At 34.7% G+C, this 18,622-nt stretch overlaps 1 protein-coding gene across 2 annotated transcripts in view; it reads left to right on the top strand.

The window, feature by feature from the left end:
• The window catches only part of RFX3 (regulatory factor X3), a 283,650-nt gene that overhangs the window by 153,140 nt on the left and 111,888 nt on the right, over positions 1-18,622 (top strand). For both annotated transcript variants that reach the window (XM_053656370.1, XM_053656369.1), the window contains exon 5: positions 12,374-12,471. In XM_053656370.1, the coding sequence (XP_053512345.1) occupies positions 12,374-12,471 (98 nt within the window). The remainder of the gene's footprint in view (positions 1-12,373; positions 12,472-18,622) is intronic.

Genomic DNA, 18,622 nt, shown 5'->3' with positions numbered 1-18,622 from the left:
CAGTAAACATATGGAGATTAACCCCATAAAATGTTTGATGAAAACCAAATGTATTCCTTTTTTACAGAAATTTTTAATAATAGAAAAAAGTAGCCTGAATGTCCATCAATAGTGGAATAGTTAAATATTTCGTCTGTACTATGACATACTGTGAAACCAAAAAAAATAGTTGAGCAGGCATGTATATGCAGACAGCCGTGCATATACTTGGAAAGAGCTCCAAGATGTGCCCTGGCTGGTGTGTCTCAGTGTATTGAGCACTGGACTATGAAGCAGAAGGTCACTGGTTCGATTTCTAGTCAGGGTACATGCTTGAGTAGCAGGCCAGGTTTTCTTGGTGTGGGGAGCATGACAGGCAACCACGCATTGATGTTTCTTTCCCTGTCTTGCTCCCTTCCTATCTGTCTAAAAATAAATAAGTAAAGTGTTTTAAAAAATAAAAGAGTTCCAAGATGTATTGTTAAGTGAAGAAAAGCAAGTAGTAGGGAAACATTATATCTCACCTGGTTCATGGTTCATATATGTATTCTTCAACTGAAAGATATTGTATCAGAAACATACAGTGTTCACCTATATATTTCCCCGATATTTAGGTTGGGCTCTGTGGCATATTTTGAGTAGTAAATTGTGAGCAGAATTGGCATGTATTATTTATGAGTCAAGGCTTTTAGGAGCTATTATGCCACCTCTAGAATCTGTCAGCTCCTACAAGGCTGTATCAATAATGATACAACTATGAAATGTTAGAGCCTTTGTTAACCAGGGTCTCTAAGTGACCATGTGAAACAGGACCTTCTGCTGCCCCTTTGTTAGGTAGCTTAGGAGTTAAAGCACTGAATTTTGATTAAATTCCACTTATAGGGGAGATCATATGGTAAGCAAGATATAACCAGAGACATGGAAGTAAAGAACAGACTGTCACTAACCAGAGGAGAGGGGAGGGAAGAGGGGGAAAGAAAGGGAATGCTATCAAGGGCATGGATAAAGGACCATGGACAGAGCCAAAGTGGGGAAGGATTGAGGGTGGGAGGTGGATGTGCGTGGGGCGTGGGAAGTGGTGGCAGGAAAAACTGTATTCGAACAACAATAAAAAAATAAAAATACATATAAGTAAATTAAAATATATATTTATAAAAAGGGTGTGTTGTTCAATTTCCATATATTTGTGAATTTCCCAAATTTTCTCCCTTAAAATTTCTATTTGAGAAAACAAAATATATTTTAAATATTTTGAGACTTGTTTTATGGCCTAACGTGCTCTATCCTAGAGATTGTTCCGTGTGCTCCTGAGAATAATTTATATCCTGCTGTTGTTGGATAGAGTGCTCTATTATGTCTGTTAGTATTAGTTGATTTATAATATTGTTCAAGTCTTTTGTTTCCTTGTTGTATTTATGCCTAGTTATTCTATCCTTTAAGAAAAATGGTATATTGAAGTCTCCAACTATTACTGTTGAATTGTCTATTTCTCCTTTTTAAAAAATATATTTTATTGATTATGCTATTACAGTTGTCCTATTTCCCCCTTCACTCCCCTCCACCCTGCACACCCTCTCCCACCCACATTCCCCCCTTTAATTCATGTCCATGTGTCATAAATATAACTTCTTCAGCTTCTACATTTTCCATACTATTCTTACCCTCCCCCTATATATTTTCTACCTATCATCTATGCTACTTACTCTCTTTACCTTTTAATTTTACTGAAAAACAAAACAAAGAACTGAGTTTGAAGAAAACATTTTTGAAACATTAAAATTGTCAATAAATATTTACAGATTAAAAAAAACACTGAATTTTGGAAGTTGTTTCTTATTTCAGTCACTGTTAACTCTCCTGGTTAGTACAGAGACATATGTGCACATGAAGGTGAATTTCTTGGTAGGGGATAGTCATTGTCTCCTGGAAGGAGAAGAGGAGGAAGTGAGTGTGTATATAAAGCAGGAGGCAATCTCATTTCATTCTGATTATTTCTTCATTTGTTTGAACTTTGTGAAACTATATTTATGTCTAACATAAAATATTGGGATAAGTAAATTGTGATATTGCTAAAAAAGTAGTGATATACCAACAGTTTGCTTAAATTAACTTGACCCTTGCTATGGTAGTAGTATGACCACTGCTCATTTTTTTAAGGATGCAGGTGACTAATAAGTTAAGTAACTATTTTTGTTTTAATTCACATATGAAATGTAAAGCTCTCTAAAGTAGAAAGTCTTTCAGTGAGAATTTGTCTTTATTAAGAATATGATTTATAGTATATGATATGTAGCACAGTATTTGCTAATGTTCACCAAACTGCCTTATTTTACCTACTAGTTATCTATAAAGTTACTTAAATGAATTACTTTAAAAAGAAAATCTTAAGTTTATACCAAAAATTAGAAGCTAATCTCCCTTGACATAAACAGAAGGTAAATATAAAACAATTAAATACTTAAGAGTAAGATATTAAATGGTTTGCTGGCTGCTCTTGCTTGACAGCACTCAGCACAGAGGCCTGCTTTCCTGTAAAAGGGAGATTATTAACTGTCTCAGGTGGTAAAGACTGAGACCTTTTCTTGACATAGTGGAGTGATTTAAATAAAGAGAACCGAACATGGAATAAGTTCAGAGCATGTGGTTCCTAGCTGTTTAATTCCTTGCCTCTGAACCACCAGTGTCACTAATCCCACATTTGGGGAAACACTAGTATCGTGGAAAGAATTCTATCATTGGAGACAGAGGCCTGGGAATCACCCTTAGCTGTCATTGACTGTGTCTTTAGGTTGTCACTTTGTCTTTGTACTTAGGTCACCATATAGAAAATTGGGGTTAAAATGCCAGCTATCTTTACTTCACCTCAGGATTTTTGTGAGGGACAAATGAAATAATATTGTATATCACTATTAATAATAGTATTAGCAGTAGTTTGATAATATATGTAACTAAGAGGTTCTGTTGTTTAGGTTACAGTGCTTTGACTACCAACATGTAAGTTTAATAATTCATTCTCTTTTTTAAATAGGTTTTATTTATTTCTATAGACAGGGCAAGAGAGGGAGAAAGAGAGGGAGAGAAACATCAATGTGTTTCCTGCCTCTTGCACACCCCCTACTGGGAACCTGGCCTGCAACCCAGGCATTTGCTCTGACTAAGAATTGAACCAGCAACCCTTTCGTTCACAGGCTGGCACTCAGGCCACTGAACCACACCAGCCAGGGCTTAATAATTCATTCTCTTAATTCCCAGCACTCCTCCCCAAGGAAGCCAGCCTCTCTAACTCTCTTGCTCCATTACCATGACACTGAGAGTATCAATCTGTATCTATGTATTCTAACCAGGAAATATGTTTAGAGTCCATATTCTAATGGTCAGTTTGGAGTTGCATCACTTTGTTCTTTGCAGAGTTAGATTTTCTGGTGTGCTGCTTACATTTAGTGATACTTTATATTTCCATGGTTTCATTCATTACTAGAAAGACTAAAGGACTCTCTTGTTCCATTTGGAGCCTCTACAAATACTGCAGTGGGGCTGATATACTGAGCTCAGTGGCTCTTTCTGGTCACCAGAGAGTTAGTAAATTCCTTCCAGAAATCATTACTTAGTTTAGTAAAATCTTGGTATTGCTTGGTCGTGTTGGGCCCCAAGGGAAATAATGTTTAAGACAGTGGGAATCAGGATAAAAAATGTTTTTCACTTATAGAAGTTAGTTGTTACTTTGTTCCTTCTGACTTACACAAATAGGTATGTGTATCTTATGTAATATCCTTTGAACCTGTCATTGAGAAATTATTCTAAACTAAGTCGTTGTCAGTTACTTCCCTGCTCCCAGAAACACTTCCCCTCTTACCTTTGGAAACATGCTTTACCCTTTTCAAGTAGCTTCTGCTCTCTGATGCTAATCAGTTATTTTGAGGAGATAGATAATAGGCAGTAAAGGGTGATTTATTGAACTAATTCACTCCCGATTGATTTCCTCACTTTCAAATGGTCAGAAGTGGAAGAGAGTGAGCCAGAACCTTACTTTCCACTACATTAGCTTTCATATTATTTTACCTGAGGTCTGAGTATTAAAATAATAGTTACACTTTTCTAACAACTTTTAGTTGCTCATAGCAATCACATAGTTTTAGTAAATAATTCTTATGAAGCTTAGGTGTCACGTTTAACTCCAGCCCTGCTGAACCATCATTGGGCTTTGTGATATTTATTGGATTTGAATGTGATAGAAGCATCATTTATTTTACTTAAAGTTACTAGGAGAAAAGCATATCCAAAATTCTGAGTGTTTCTGAAAAACGAAAGAAGCTGCCTAGTTTATAAATGAGAGAATCAACTAACACAGAGCCAGTGTGAGTAAATCTACAATGTAAGCGAACAAATTGTGTTTTCTACATAAAGTGAATTCTGTCATATAAATGAGCAATACCCTGTTTTCCAACAGTTCACATTTATCACATTTTTTGAAGTGGAAGGACTATTATTCCTATAAGATTAAACAGGAATTTTGTAGTTAATAAATATCCTAGGAAGAACTTTGTAAATTAATGTTCAAAATATAGGGAAACTTGTGCTTTCCCAAAAAGCCAGCCCACTGAGAGAGAATTTAAATAGCACTTTTTCCAACCTGCCCTGCCACTTAACCATACTATTTGTTCACTGTGATTTTTTAGTCATTAAGTATAAACATATTTTACCAGCAAATTGCTTTGAGCATTCAAAATATTTGTAGGATTTCTCCTTGACAAGATATATTAAATAACCTTATGACATATGATCTATTTTACTTTTTTTTAAAAAATATTTTATTTATTCAATTTCAGAGAGAGGGGAAGGGAAAGCAAATGAGAGGGAAAGAAACATCCATGTGTGAGAGACGTTGATTGGTTGCCTCTTGCCCACCCTCAACGAGGGACTGGCCTGTAACCCAGGCATGTGCTTGACTGGAAATTGAACCAGTGACCTTTAGATTTGCAGGCTGGCGCTCAGTCCACTGAGCCACACCAGCCAGGGCTAATCTGATGCAGTCACCAGCAAGCAGTGTCTGCAGCATGGTGGCTGAGATGAGACAAATTCACACAGACTACCTAGTCCTGTGGAGGTAAAGGGACCACACAGATACTCTCTCAAGAAGTGAGAGCCCTGACCCTTGCCTCTTAAGGTTTTTATTGCTTTTCTGGGCACATTACATTGAGGATGGTCATCATTTACTATGCACAGGTCACTTTAGGTGGTTACCTTTCACAGAAAACAAAGAAGATGTTGCTAATTACATCAAAAAGAAGGATATTTGCAAAAGTAAAGGGAAAAGTGGTTGAACTGGTTACATTTGTCCTTGGAAGGTTTAGCATAGATTTTAGGAAAGTCACTTTAAAAGTATGCAGTAAACATTTTCTGCCTCAATTCAGGGTGAGGGAGTTTTGGCAAAACACAAGTCTCAAAGTGGCCTAGGTGCAATGCAGGCCTGCTTCCCCACAGGAGAATCTGTCTGTGGGTGCGGGTCCTGTGTATCCGACCACACTTTCCACTGGCCTTTCCAAGTAGGAGCTGGGCCACGCCACACAGAATGGTCTCCTATACTAATCTGTTTTACTTTTAACCAAGACTGAAGATCATGGCTTTAGGTGTATGATTTCTATTTCCATTATGCATGCCTGTGGAGGAAATTAGTTTTTTCTTTATGCTTTTTCTTTTCTTGCATCTTCCCTTCTAGCATACTCACACTGTACTTTCTCAAGTTTTTGACTTATCTTTCTTGAATCTCTTCAATTCCCTACAGTTTGACTGGATCAGAAATACTGAATGAGTTGATTTTCTGGTTGTTTTACTTCTCTGCTGACATTTTATTAATAGCCATTCCAGTGAAATCCTTTTCCTCTTGTTTCACTTTTGGTCAGTAGCATAATGGCCTATAATATTTCCCATGTTAGAAGATAATCTTAACAGCCCATCTTTTTAATATGTTAAGAGGTCTCTTATATCTCCTGTGGATCTTTTAAAGCTATCTTGAAGTAATTTTTGACAGTTTTTGGTACTAAGATTTGAAATGTTTGATGCCTTACCCAATGTGTTAGGAAAGAATGCTCTTACATGAGAAAGGCAAGAAGATCTTGACATAATGAAGACATTTTTATAAAGAGACTAGTATTGTTCTTAGCTGACTAATGAGCTTAACAATGATAAATGATTTCCTTTACTATTGAAAAGGTTTCTGTTTTGAAGTGTGATTCATTTTATTTTTCTTAAAGCACATTCAAAACAACATATTGCATAAATTTATTCTCAAAATATACTAATTGATTCTGTTGAGCTAGCACATTTTCCTGTGGTATATAATTTGTTTTGGTGTTCATTTCATTTAAAAATAATAATTATTAAAATGTACAAAAATAAGTAAATTTGTAATACTATATTTGAATAGTAATAAGAGGTGTTTGCATTTAAATATATATGTAAGTGTTGCATCGCTTAATTCATCTAGTATCTATGAATGTAAATACATTGTTATATATATTTATATTTTGGGAATATTTTTTCCCTCAGCTGACAGAGAATGGATAAATTTCTGGAACAGAATGTTATTATGGTTAGAGTTCCTTACCAACACTCTGATGGACTAAAGAACCTTTCAGAAATAATTAGCTCAAGGTCATTTTTATTCATTGGACAGTTAATTATAGGAATTGTTGATTAATTCAGCTAATTCTATCTCTGTTCATCTCTTTTCAGATAACATTTTCACCATTTGTTTATTAAAATTCAAAAAATTATGAATAATATTTGTTTATTCTCTTTGGAAACACATCTGAAAATTTATTTTGCTAAAGACAGTGAAATTAAGTAATTAATTTCTTATAGAATTTACTTAATCATTTTCTTCCTCTCCCCAAAGGGCTTGGAAGTTGTGATAGTTTATAAATTTCACAAAGATGGATGGAAAATACAGTCACTGGGAATGATAATAAAATGCCTAGAGAATGCTGGTTTCTTCTTTTTTTCAGCAAGATGACCTGAGTAGTTCCTGCACTAAAGTATGGCAAATAAAAAATAAACTTGTTAATAATTTAGTGAACAGAAATTATGTTCAACATAAGAAGAGTATCACATAATAATTGAACAAATCGAATCACAATTATTTGAAGCAAGAAAATAGTGTGCAACTTTATTTTAAAAATTTACTTTTGGTCATTAATGATGCATTAGATGGCATTAAACATGATCATATTAGTTCATTTTGAAATAATAAGCACTCCATGGTAGTTTCATTATATTTTTGAAAGACTAATACACTTACCCACATTAAGAAGATATTGATAAATTTATGGATCTTCACTGGGCATTTCCTTTGCTAGGTAAAGGCAGTATTTAATTATTGAGTAATTATTAAATATTTACAATGTGTTTACTCTGTGTTAGGTCTTTGGGAATATACTAACAATATAAATGTTGCTTCTCTATGTGTGAACTTGGGCCAGGGGTAGGGATAAACTGGAGTTCTGCCATTCTCATTTTCCATCCTGCAGCTGGGTTTGTTAATCTTGACATACTGGTTCTGTAGACACACATCTCTTCCTGGATCTGACTTAAGATAAAAGGGAGCATTTCTGTGACTCTCCAACTAATAACAGAGTCCCACTTGGAAGGGGGGGAGGGAGGGAGGGAGGGAGGGAGGGAGGGAGGGAGGGAGGGAATTAAATAAGAAATGTTCAACTAAAATCTGAAAGACTTCACAAGGATTTAAAGTTCATTGATGAAATGAGACATGTGTACATAAGGTTGTTTTTTCCTTTTCTGTTTTTTCTTTTTCTGTCCCTTTCACTCCTCTTTTTTTTTTCCTCCACTGCCATTATACCCTTGAAGGAATACCTTTTCAAACCACAGGCACAGTGTGCAGTTCTCCATCTCACTGTCACTGAATTGCTCCAAGGGCATCTTCAGCCCAGTTTGTAAAGGGTGGTAGAAAAACAACTAATAATGAAAATTGTATTACCTCCAGAATATGCTGAAATTCAGTATTTTCACTCTTGAGTTTATTTTTCATTTATTTTGTCAGTTCATTAACTTGGTAGATAATGTAAAGAATTGTGCCCTATTTTTGCATTGTACTAAAAATGTCGATGTGGTCAAAGGGACATATTTATATATTGCCATCCTAGATGAGTTAGCCAGTTATCTCTCCAGACTCCTTTGCCAAGGTTCTTGACACTTTTCATTTCTACTTTAATTACAGAATTTCATGATTTGAAATAACCCTTGGTGAACATACATTGTGCATACTTATGACTGAAACCAAATGGGACATAACGATGAAATTTACACCTATGTGGAAGACAAACTCTTAGTTTTGAAGTATTTAATAATTTCACTAACTTTCAAATAGGTTGTAATTATTATATATGCACATACTGTGTTTTGTATCTTTATTTAATAGTTTTGGATCCTCACAAAAATCCTTTATGATAGAATAGGTATAGTTTCTATTTTGCACAGAAGGAAATTATTATTTAAAGAAATACATGGGCTATCCAAATATAAAAACAGCAACTAACAGCACAAGGACTTAATATTAGTTCTCCTACTTAAAAAGTAATGGATTTTCCACCTCACCATATTGTCTACATAAAGTGTGACCAGTTAGGAACATAAATGAGTACTAAGCCATGTGCTACCGACCACCTGTATGAATGAGTTCTAAGAGATTGAAAAGATAGGAATAGTCGGTCTCTTGTGGGATAAATTAAGTTATAGAAGGGTTTTTAGAGAAACCAAATTTTTAATCAGGCCTGGAAGGAAAATGTTGTATTTCTGTTGTTTGATGAGATAATTTATGTAGAAAAAGATAATATGAGGTATGAGAAAATAGAAAGGATGTACAAAAAAAACTTTTACCCTCACCCAATTATTGATTTTAGAGAGCAAGGAAGGGGAAGAGCAAGAGGAGGGGGGGGGAGAGAGAGAGAGAGAGAGAGAGAGAGAGAGAGAGAGAGATCAATCTGTTGCCTTCTACGGTCTCTCTGACCAGGGATGGAGCCCACAACCTTTTTGTGTATGGGTCAGTGCTCCAACCAACTGAGCCACCCAGCCAGGGCAAGAATATGCAAAATTTGAATATATAATTATAAAAGAGCAGGGAAGCTGTGTTTAAAAATACCCATCAATGTTTATATAGCATTAATAGGATTTTTGTGTCCCAGTCTTTTTGATTATTTTTCATCACTGAAGAATTTAAGCAGAGGAGTTTATGAAAAAACAATGGCTATTGTTTAAGTGTTAAAGATCAGACTTCCACCATTTAATTTGTATGATATCTGTATTTTTCACAGCTGGCTTTTGTCAAATTGAGAGGTCCCGTCTATCTTTTGCTTACTGAGATGTTTGTTATTTTGTTTTTTATCATGAGTGGATTTTAATTTTGTCAAATGCTTTAATAGCATGTGTTGAGGTGGTCATACCATTTTTCTTACTGTTAATTTGGTAGGCTACATTTATAGGTTTTATAATGCTAAACATGACATTGCCATATTGGCTAAACCCTACCTGATGGTAATGTATTGTTCCATAAATATGTTGCTGAAGTAGATATATAGTTAACCCTTGAACATCACAGGTTTGAACTGTGCAGGTCCACTTATATGTGGAGTTTTTCAATAAAATACAGTTATCCCTCTGTATCCCTGGGTTTTGCAGCCACGGATTCAACCAACCACATATAAAAAAGTATTTTCTGTCTGTGGTTTGGAATTCTCCATATAGAGGGCTGATTGTATGCATTGTTTCACTCCATATATAAGGGACTTGAGCATCTTGGATTTTGGTACCTGCAGGGGTTCCTGAATCCAATCCCCCTATAATACCTAGGGAGGATTGTATTTTGGTAAGATATTTGCTTTTATGTTCAGGAGAGAAATTACTCTATAGTCATCTTTTCTTGTAATGTCTTTCTGGTTTTAGTCTCAGGGTAAGGCTAGCCTCAAAAACAGTTCAGAGATATTCCCTTATTTATTTTGTAAAATATATATGTTAGGTTGAATTATTTTTTACTTCCTGAAATGTCTAATAGAATCCCTTATTGATCTAGAATTTGTTGCCTCTGTAGGAAGGTATTCAATTTCATAATTCACTTTTCTTTGAAGGCCTTCATTCATTTAATCTAAGTAATTGAATTGCTTGGCATTAATTTGTCTTTATTACATATTTTTTTTGTCTTTAAAATGTTTCACCTTTCCTCCTTGGTATTCATAATTTTGTCCTTTTTTTTTCCTCCTGAAAAGTAAGAAGGTTGGGAAACTATTAGAGATTAAAAGAAAAGTCCGCCTTATTTTTTATCATTTTATTGGTTTTTTTCAGATGTCTATTTTATTGATTCTTTTTGCTCTTCATTTCTTTTTTCCTACTTTAGGTTTAATTTTTTCTTCTTTTTTTCTTTTAGCTGCTTAATGTTGAAACTTTAGATTTATTGCATTGGGGGTTTTCCCCCCTATAAAAATATTTAAAACTATAAATTTCCTTCTGTGCACAGCTCTCACTGTACTCTGCACATTTTGATGTATTGTATTTCAGTGTGATTTAATTTAAAATACTTTCTAATTCCCCTCGTGATATTTGTCTATGAATCTTAGATAATATTAAAGTGTATTGTTCATTACATAAGTATTTGAGGATTTTTCAGATGTCTTTTTATCTTTGATTTGAATTATTTTTAGTCAGAGAACATACTCTGTGTTGTTTTAATCCTCTAAAATTTGTTAGGACTTGTTTTATTGCTCAGCGTATGAGTTTTCATGCTGCATGTTCAGGTGTATTAGAAAGCATGTGTTGTGCTGTTATGGGGATTACCAAATATAGACTACATTATTTAGTAATATTTTACAGCTACTCCTTGGATGTTAAATCTTTCTATAGAGGAAATCACAAAGTGGTTAGATAGTATGACTCTTTAGAAATTGCTTTCCTAAACGGCTTTCATCTTCATGTTACTCCTTACTGATAGGAGCCAGGTTTTGAAGATATTGTTGATTCCAGATCTAGGACAGGGAATATAAAAGATAAATCTGGGATATTTTATGGCAGAAAGTAGGGGGGTTAAAGATGACTGTGGTCATATCAGAAGACACAGGATACAGAAGATACACTTTGAAGGAACTGCTGTTTATCAAAGATGGCACATTTTTGGAAGAAAAGACTTTTATGATTGAAAACATTAAATATATTTAAAAGTCAAGAATCATAAGAATACAAACTAACCCAAACCAAAATGAAAACTACCTGGCAAAACTACATGGGAAGTGAGCTAGGGGATAAAGTCATTATTCTTTATACTAGGTAAAGAAAAGAATCAAGCTTTTTATTATTTTTTTCCTTTTTTACTTTTTTTAGTGATGTATTTATCTTATTCTTCCTGTACAAACCCAATTTCAAAGTAACCAAATAATTGAGAAGAATTTTTAATAGATGTCTACTAATAAATGAACATGTATAACAGAACTAGACTACCAAAGTTTGCAACTTTATTAATTTGAAATACTGTCTCTGGAAAAATAGTTATCATTGGCTACTGTTATCCCCAGGTAGAAACAGGGACAGGGAGTATTATAATAAACTGATCCAGCTGACGACACCTGACCCCACTGCTTATCATTGCAGAGAGACAGCCAGTTGTTATACGCCAGCTGATAATAATGCGATGGGAAGTACACAGCTTTTCAAAATTTGAACTTGGTTAAGGCCCATGGTCTAACTACTAGAGTATATGATATACAGGAGGTGCACGAACTTGTTAAAGTACATCTCAGGGATGCTATCAGCCAAATCTAGAATTCCAGGAATTCTACCCTATAAATGATCTAGTTTCTTTAATAAGTAATGGTCAAAAAGTAAGAAGGTTAGGAAACTATTAGAGATTAAAAGAAAAAGATAGGAAAGATACAAATGTAATGTGTAGAACTTGTTTGGATCCTAATATAAATAAACCAACAATAAGAAGACATTGGAATAATCATAGAAATTTGAACAATGTCTGGATTTTAGATTATATTAAGGAATTCTTATTTCATATGTGATATTAGCATTGTGTTCATGTTAAAAATAGTTCTTATCTTTTGGAAACCAAGTGAAATACTTACCAGTGAAATGATATAATCTGTACCTCCTTTTAAATAATCCTGTAAGGGGTTGAAAGGAGACAAATATTATCTTGGATGATGAATGCATGAGGTTTATTATAATCTGTATTCTACATGTAAGTGATTGAACTTTTTCATCATGATCTTAAGGATCTTAAGGATCATATCATAAGCCACTCTCTCGTTCATCAACACCCTTTGAGGTAAATCTAATGCTGTGTATTTTTTCATATCTATCTCTCATCAAAGTCCTAATATTTGTTTTTCAGGTACAGCAGGTACAGACTGTGCAGCAGGTACAACATGTCTATCCAGCTCAGGTGCAGTATGTGGAAGGAAGTGATACTGTCTATACCAATGGAGCAATGTAAGTACGTGTGTGGGAATCTTTTTATTTCTGCAGCATGAGGCCAGAGATCTTATACTGGAGCAATTTCCAATAGAAGATATATCCAGTAAGGCTTATTTTACATTTGCACCACATAGTGCTTAAGATTTTCACAATGTAGAATGGGATTATGCATATATATATATATATATATATATATATATATATATATATATATATATAATATAGTTGTGAATAATTGGACTATATATATACTTGTATATACACACAAAATCCAAATATAATGAAATGCATGTGGAAATTCTTGAGTAACTTAGGAAACACTTTAGTCGTCTTTTGCATAGTTCAAAAGGGAATATTTCCAGGATTTTTTTAATGCCTTTTTTTTCAAAAGAGGAAAACGTATATTTGAAATGTGATTAATTTCTACAACACTGGACTACTAGGAGTAACTTTTAAAAAAATTACTGTTCTGTAAAGATAAACTATTTGAAATTGAAGTACAGAAAAATCTGAAATAAAAAAGCATTGTTACCCTGACCATTGTGGCTCAGTTGGTTGAGTGTACTCCTGCAGAGCAAAGGGTCACAGGTTCAATTCCTGGTTGGGGCACATGCCTGCGTTGCGGGTTCGGTTCCCAGTCTAAGGATATACAAGAGGCAACCAATGGATGTTTCTCTCCCACTCTTTCTTCCTCCCTTCCCCTCTCTCTAAAAACAAATAAATAAAATCTTGTTTTTTAAAGGCATTGTCTTGTGGCCATGAGACAAGTGCACTGTGTCAGTATCCTTTGGTCAGGAGTCAAGTGCAGCCCTTCTGTATGGGTACTGCTCCCTGAGATCTTTTGCCATTATACATACAGACCTGCCTGTCTGGTCCATAGAAAAACTAGGCTTCTAAAACACTGTTGAATACCAAGGACTACATTGTTAATGTGGATGTTCGACTCATATTTTTTTTTAATTTTTTTTATTGATTATGCTGTTACAGTTGTTCTATCCCCCCCTTCATTCCCCTCCACCCTACCCCCCATCCCCACCGTTACCCCCCCTTTAGTTTATGACCATGTGTCTCAAGTCCTTTAGATTCTGTATTTCCCATGCTATTCTTGTCCCCCCATCTTCGACTCGTATTTTAAATATCAAGGATTATTAAATAAAGATAATATGTGCTTTATAAAAAAAACCTTTTTACACCATTCCTCTTGCTGTCCAGGGTAGGCATACGTTATATAATAATATATCTCTCACACACACACAGAGCGAGAGAGAGATTTTCTCAGAGACGTCTAGCTCCATTTTGCTTTCATTTCACTGGCCATATTCGCATCACCTAGGAATCGTTAGCAGCCCAGGAATCTGGGAATGAGAGTTTGTAGCTTTCATGTCTGTGTGCTAGAAGGCAGCAAGGGAAAAGGGCAGTTGGGCTGGGCGTTGAGCGAGTTAACTACAGTATCTATCTCAGTCATTTATCATTGGTCCAAGGTAGGGGGAGAGATTACTGTTGTGTGACTTAGTGAAAGTTACACTATCTTCTTCACTTTTTTTAATCCATGAAACAGATATGGTTAGTTTATAAAAACTTTTGTGTAATATCTGAGAAATAACACTCAAACATTAGTTATTACTATAAAATTATATACTATAGTTAAGGTTTTTTTACATTTTTTCTCTTATTTATATTCTAAATTCTGCATATTGCCTTGTGCAATTTTAAACTACTGCACCACTGACTTTAGGGTTTTCCACATAATAGGTAAATGTGTGATCAGTGAGTCAGTTCATTCACAAAACCTTGGAAGAACAACATCTCTAAAGTTGACTCTTTAAAATTATATGGCCTATTTAAGTGCAGAAATAATTCAAAGTAAACATCTCATGCTAACAGGTATTTTCTGTGGCCTATTAGCTCAGTTGGTTAGATCATGAGTAATGAGGTCTAGGTCGTGAGTTCATTTTCCATAAAGTCCAGTTAGCTTTGATTCAGTCCGTATGGGCCCAGGGTGTATCTCAGCTCTAGCCAGTCATGTCATAAATGTGCACTCTTGGTCAAGGGAAAGAAGATGCATCTTTAAAAACCTTTAATTACTATCAATACTTTCATTACTATTAATTTTTGACTAAAGATTCTGCAGCATCATTTTCAGATTTACTGAAGAAACATTGTGTTGCCATGAGTTATATTCAAAATTTTAGTAGCTAGGGGGACTATGAATGTTTTTTCTCATATACAACAAAAATTTCTTTAGCATTCATTAGTCATTTCAATTTTTTTTCATTTTGTAGTGCTGACTGACATTTTAGTATATATACAGTTTTTGTCTCTGGTGTTCATTTTAGGTTCTTTGTACTTCCTCTTTTATTTGATATCTTTTCAGGTGTGTTAGGAAAGACTGTTCCATATTCTGCCACCACTTTGAAATAATAGCCAGTTAGTGTTTGATCCCTGACTTGGGTCATAGCCCAATTCATACTTCTGTGTGATAATAAATGGTTTTTGCTGATGATACTCCCAGAAGCTGGGCATACCCAGCTTTACTATGAACTCTCAAGCACTTTCCACATGGGCTTCCAGCCAGTGCGCGCTTCGTCAGGACTGGTTTACCGATGTTCCAGTCACCAGCATCCCCCTCCCGAGTGGCCGTAATGCACGGGTCTTACTTAAGAGGTGATGATAGCCCTCACAGAGGTTTTCGTTGTCATCACTTAACAAAAATGTGTGATCATTTTGATTTGGAGACACTAACATGTTTACCTGGTTTTCACTATGAATATGGACATTTACTTGCCAGCACGACAGGCTTACACCAGTATGAGTTAGTGAGTGAGCACATGTTTAAACTGAACAATTGAGACTGCTTTACAGTGCTGGGAGTTGGAATAGAATAACTCTTTACTCAGGGGAGAAGGTAACTTAATTCCCTTTTGCTCATGTTTATTTTATTATTGTGTCCATAGTCACCCAGGCTCCACCATCTTTATATTTTTTTACAGTAGTTTTCCCAAGAAGATTTTTCAAAGAATGAATTAGTCTTTTTCACTTCTACAGATTCTGCAATTTATGATGTGTAGTCGTTTCGAATACTGTAATTAAACCTGCTGAGAAACATTTCATATCATGTAGAGAGAGTCCAATTCAAATGAAATGTCTAGCTGTAGCTAAGAAATGATTATTTTCTTTTCCCCACTCCTTTATGACTCATACTTCCCCACTCACTCTTCTGTCATGTTAGTCAGAGTAGAAATAAAGATACCATAGTATTTCATGGCCAAACTAAGAAACGTTTTTTAAAAACTTTTTTGTTTTAAAGGATTTTCTCCTATCAACCACTGTTCGAAGCTTATCCACTGTTTAGAACTGATCTGTTTTAAAATGTTCAAATGTTCATGGTGTGGGTATCTGTTACTATAAAATTTGACCCATAGAAAGCCATCTCATGTCTTCCTATATATTGATTTCTCAGCAACTCCAGTATTGAATTTATCAAACTGTGTTTCACAAAATGTTAGTCCATTTTATGGTTACACAAGCAGGGAAATACTGCATGAAGGCCTTTCTTTCTGTAGTAAATTCCTTCTGCAAAGTGCTCTAAATTCCTGTTACTAGTCTTTGGAAGGCTGTGAGTTGTCCTGTAGGAAGGAAATGCAATGTTTTAAAAACTAAACCACAGAACACTTTTATGTGAGTAATATCTGAGAACAGCACATGACATACTTTGGGTGGTGTTATTATTAGTAGTATATTGACATTGAATGGATTTATTCAAAATCCATAAGTATGTGTACTGGAGTCTCATTTTTAAAATAATCATTGCTTGAAAATCATGTGGTTAGTACATTTTTTGAAGCCATCATATTTTTTCTATGCACTTTAAAAATTATTAATAAGGAACTTTAAAAGCGATATTCTTCAAGTTCCTTTTCTTTTTGTCTTTTAGTGCAATAGTTAATTTCCAGATTTGAGGGTAAAACTTTTCTTATTTTTTATTAAACTCCTTTCAGCTTGAAGAAATGGTTATATGGAATTTCTGTAATTGATATGGAGAGGATGCTTTCTTTATTTGTTCTTCTGCTGGTATACATATGCACACTAGTGTAGGTACAGGGGTCTCTAAGCTTATGGCATCCCTGGGCCACACTGGAAGAAGAGCTTTCTTGGGCCACACATTAAATGCATAAAACTAATGAAAACTAATGAGCCAAAAAAAAGTTTTTAAGTAAATTTACAATTTTGTGTTGGGCCACATTCATAGCCAGCCTGGACCACATGCCGCCTGTGGGCCGTGGGTTGGGCACCCCTGGTAGGATCTGGTTTATTTATGGATTTTAGGAAATATATAGGTGGTTACTTAGGAAGTTGCCCGAGAAAGAACTGCCCTTGTGTAGAAAAGAATACCAAGATCTGTCTACAATTAGAAGGGGCCTGTTTCCTAAATCCCATAACCATTCCACTACTCTCTCAAAATGGATGGCTTTCAAATGTCAGAGTTAGGAAAGTCATGGAGATCATTTATCTCAACTCTGCCACTTCATGGATGAGTAAACGGAGGCTCAGAGAGGTAAATGAATTTTCCTGGCTAGTTAGTGTATAGAGTTCCTATTTTCTGACCCTCGGTCATGATTCTTTTCAGTGATCTGCAGGTGATGGTCTTTTGGTCTTGAATTATTTGGGCTGTTAGTGAAGAAGGGTTGACCAGTTTTAAAAAGTAGTAAATTTTATCCATTTTACTATTGTATTATTATATATTATATCGTAGATCCTAATTGAACTTGTGACTTTTTAAGACTAAGTTTTTTGTTATTCATATAAATAACAAACCCATCTTATACCTTTATGGTTAAATTTATTTTATGAATATAGAATGTTCTTTCGGTATTCATAAAATACATGGAAAAGTATGTATGCACTAGGTTTTAATATCAAATATTTTAGTCAAATGTCTTTCTTTTAAGAGAAAAGTCTATTCTTTGTACAGTGTATATGGTATACCTTTTTATTATTTTCCATTAATAAATTAAGTGATGCATATTAAGGGTGATCTGTTCTTTAATATTTCCATATTCTATACCTGACGTGCAGAATAGTTGGTTCCACATGATAACACTTGGAAGACTTCAGATGCTTACTTTTTTCCTCTTTTCCTCCCTCCTCCTTTTTCTTAAGAAAGGAGAAAAATGAAAGAAATCCACATATGCTTTTTTAGGTTTGGAACCAAGTTCAGTTATTAATTTTCTTACATGAACTTCAGAGACCCATGTTCAAGCATCATTTCTCCTGCTGCCTGTAATATAAACTCAGAAAAATAACATTTTTGCACCAGATTTCCTAATCTGGAAAATAGAGATTAAGAGTTAAAAGCATTACTTAACTAACCAGGTCTTAGATTGTCTGAAAAAGTATATTCATTTTTAGTGCATTTATTCTTCTTAAAAAAGTAACTGCAAAAGTAAAACATGTTAAAAATTTCTGATTGAACAAAAATTTGGAAACTAAAATTAGACATCTTAGTTGGGGAGTATGTATTTGAAATGGTTGGTAATCACGATATTGTGCCTAACAGAGACTAAAGTCTTTTAGGGTGTGATTATAGTCCCCCAGCTATATAAAGTCTAAGGCTGACTTGTGAAGGCTGAGTTTTATAAAGACCAGAAGGTTCTAGAAAGGACAGTGCCAACAAATCCTCGTCTGGAGCTTAGAAATAGTCAGACTAACAGAGTTGCCTCTCAGGGAATACTCTGGGGCCCAGAACTGCTTTTAGTTCAGCAGTGTACCTGACTTTGGGTATTGGGTGTACCACCTGTTTTTTCAGATTAATACTGTATTTGGCATCAGCAGCATACATGTATGTTTTAGCCGCATCCATTTTTCAGCATTTTATTGGACTATATATCCATCTTGTTTACAAGTCCCTGATTTTTGTATTCTTTATGGTAAAAACCTTTCAGGATTGATTTCATATTCTTCAGCCTCTTCCTACCTGGCTTGCTTCTTTGCATTACAGTGAAACTACTCTTATAAGGGTCATTGGTGACCTCTAGTTTTTAAATATAATAGACATTCTTCTAGATTAAATTTTCACAATCTCTAACAGTCAACCAGCCAGCTATTCCATACTTAAATCACTACCTTCTTTTGGCTTTTTCTGGTTATATTCTTTTATTTTCTTCAT

Source organism: Artibeus jamaicensis, unplaced genomic scaffold (assembly GCF_021234435.1).
Source record: "Artibeus jamaicensis isolate MK-2021 breed Jamaican fruit bat unplaced genomic scaffold, CSHL_Jam_final scaffold_1964, whole genome shotgun sequence".
Lineage (NCBI taxonomy): Eukaryota > Metazoa > Chordata > Mammalia > Chiroptera > Phyllostomidae > Artibeus > Artibeus jamaicensis.
Note: the sequence above shows the minus strand (reverse complement) of the source record. Positions and strands in the feature narration are given on the sequence as shown.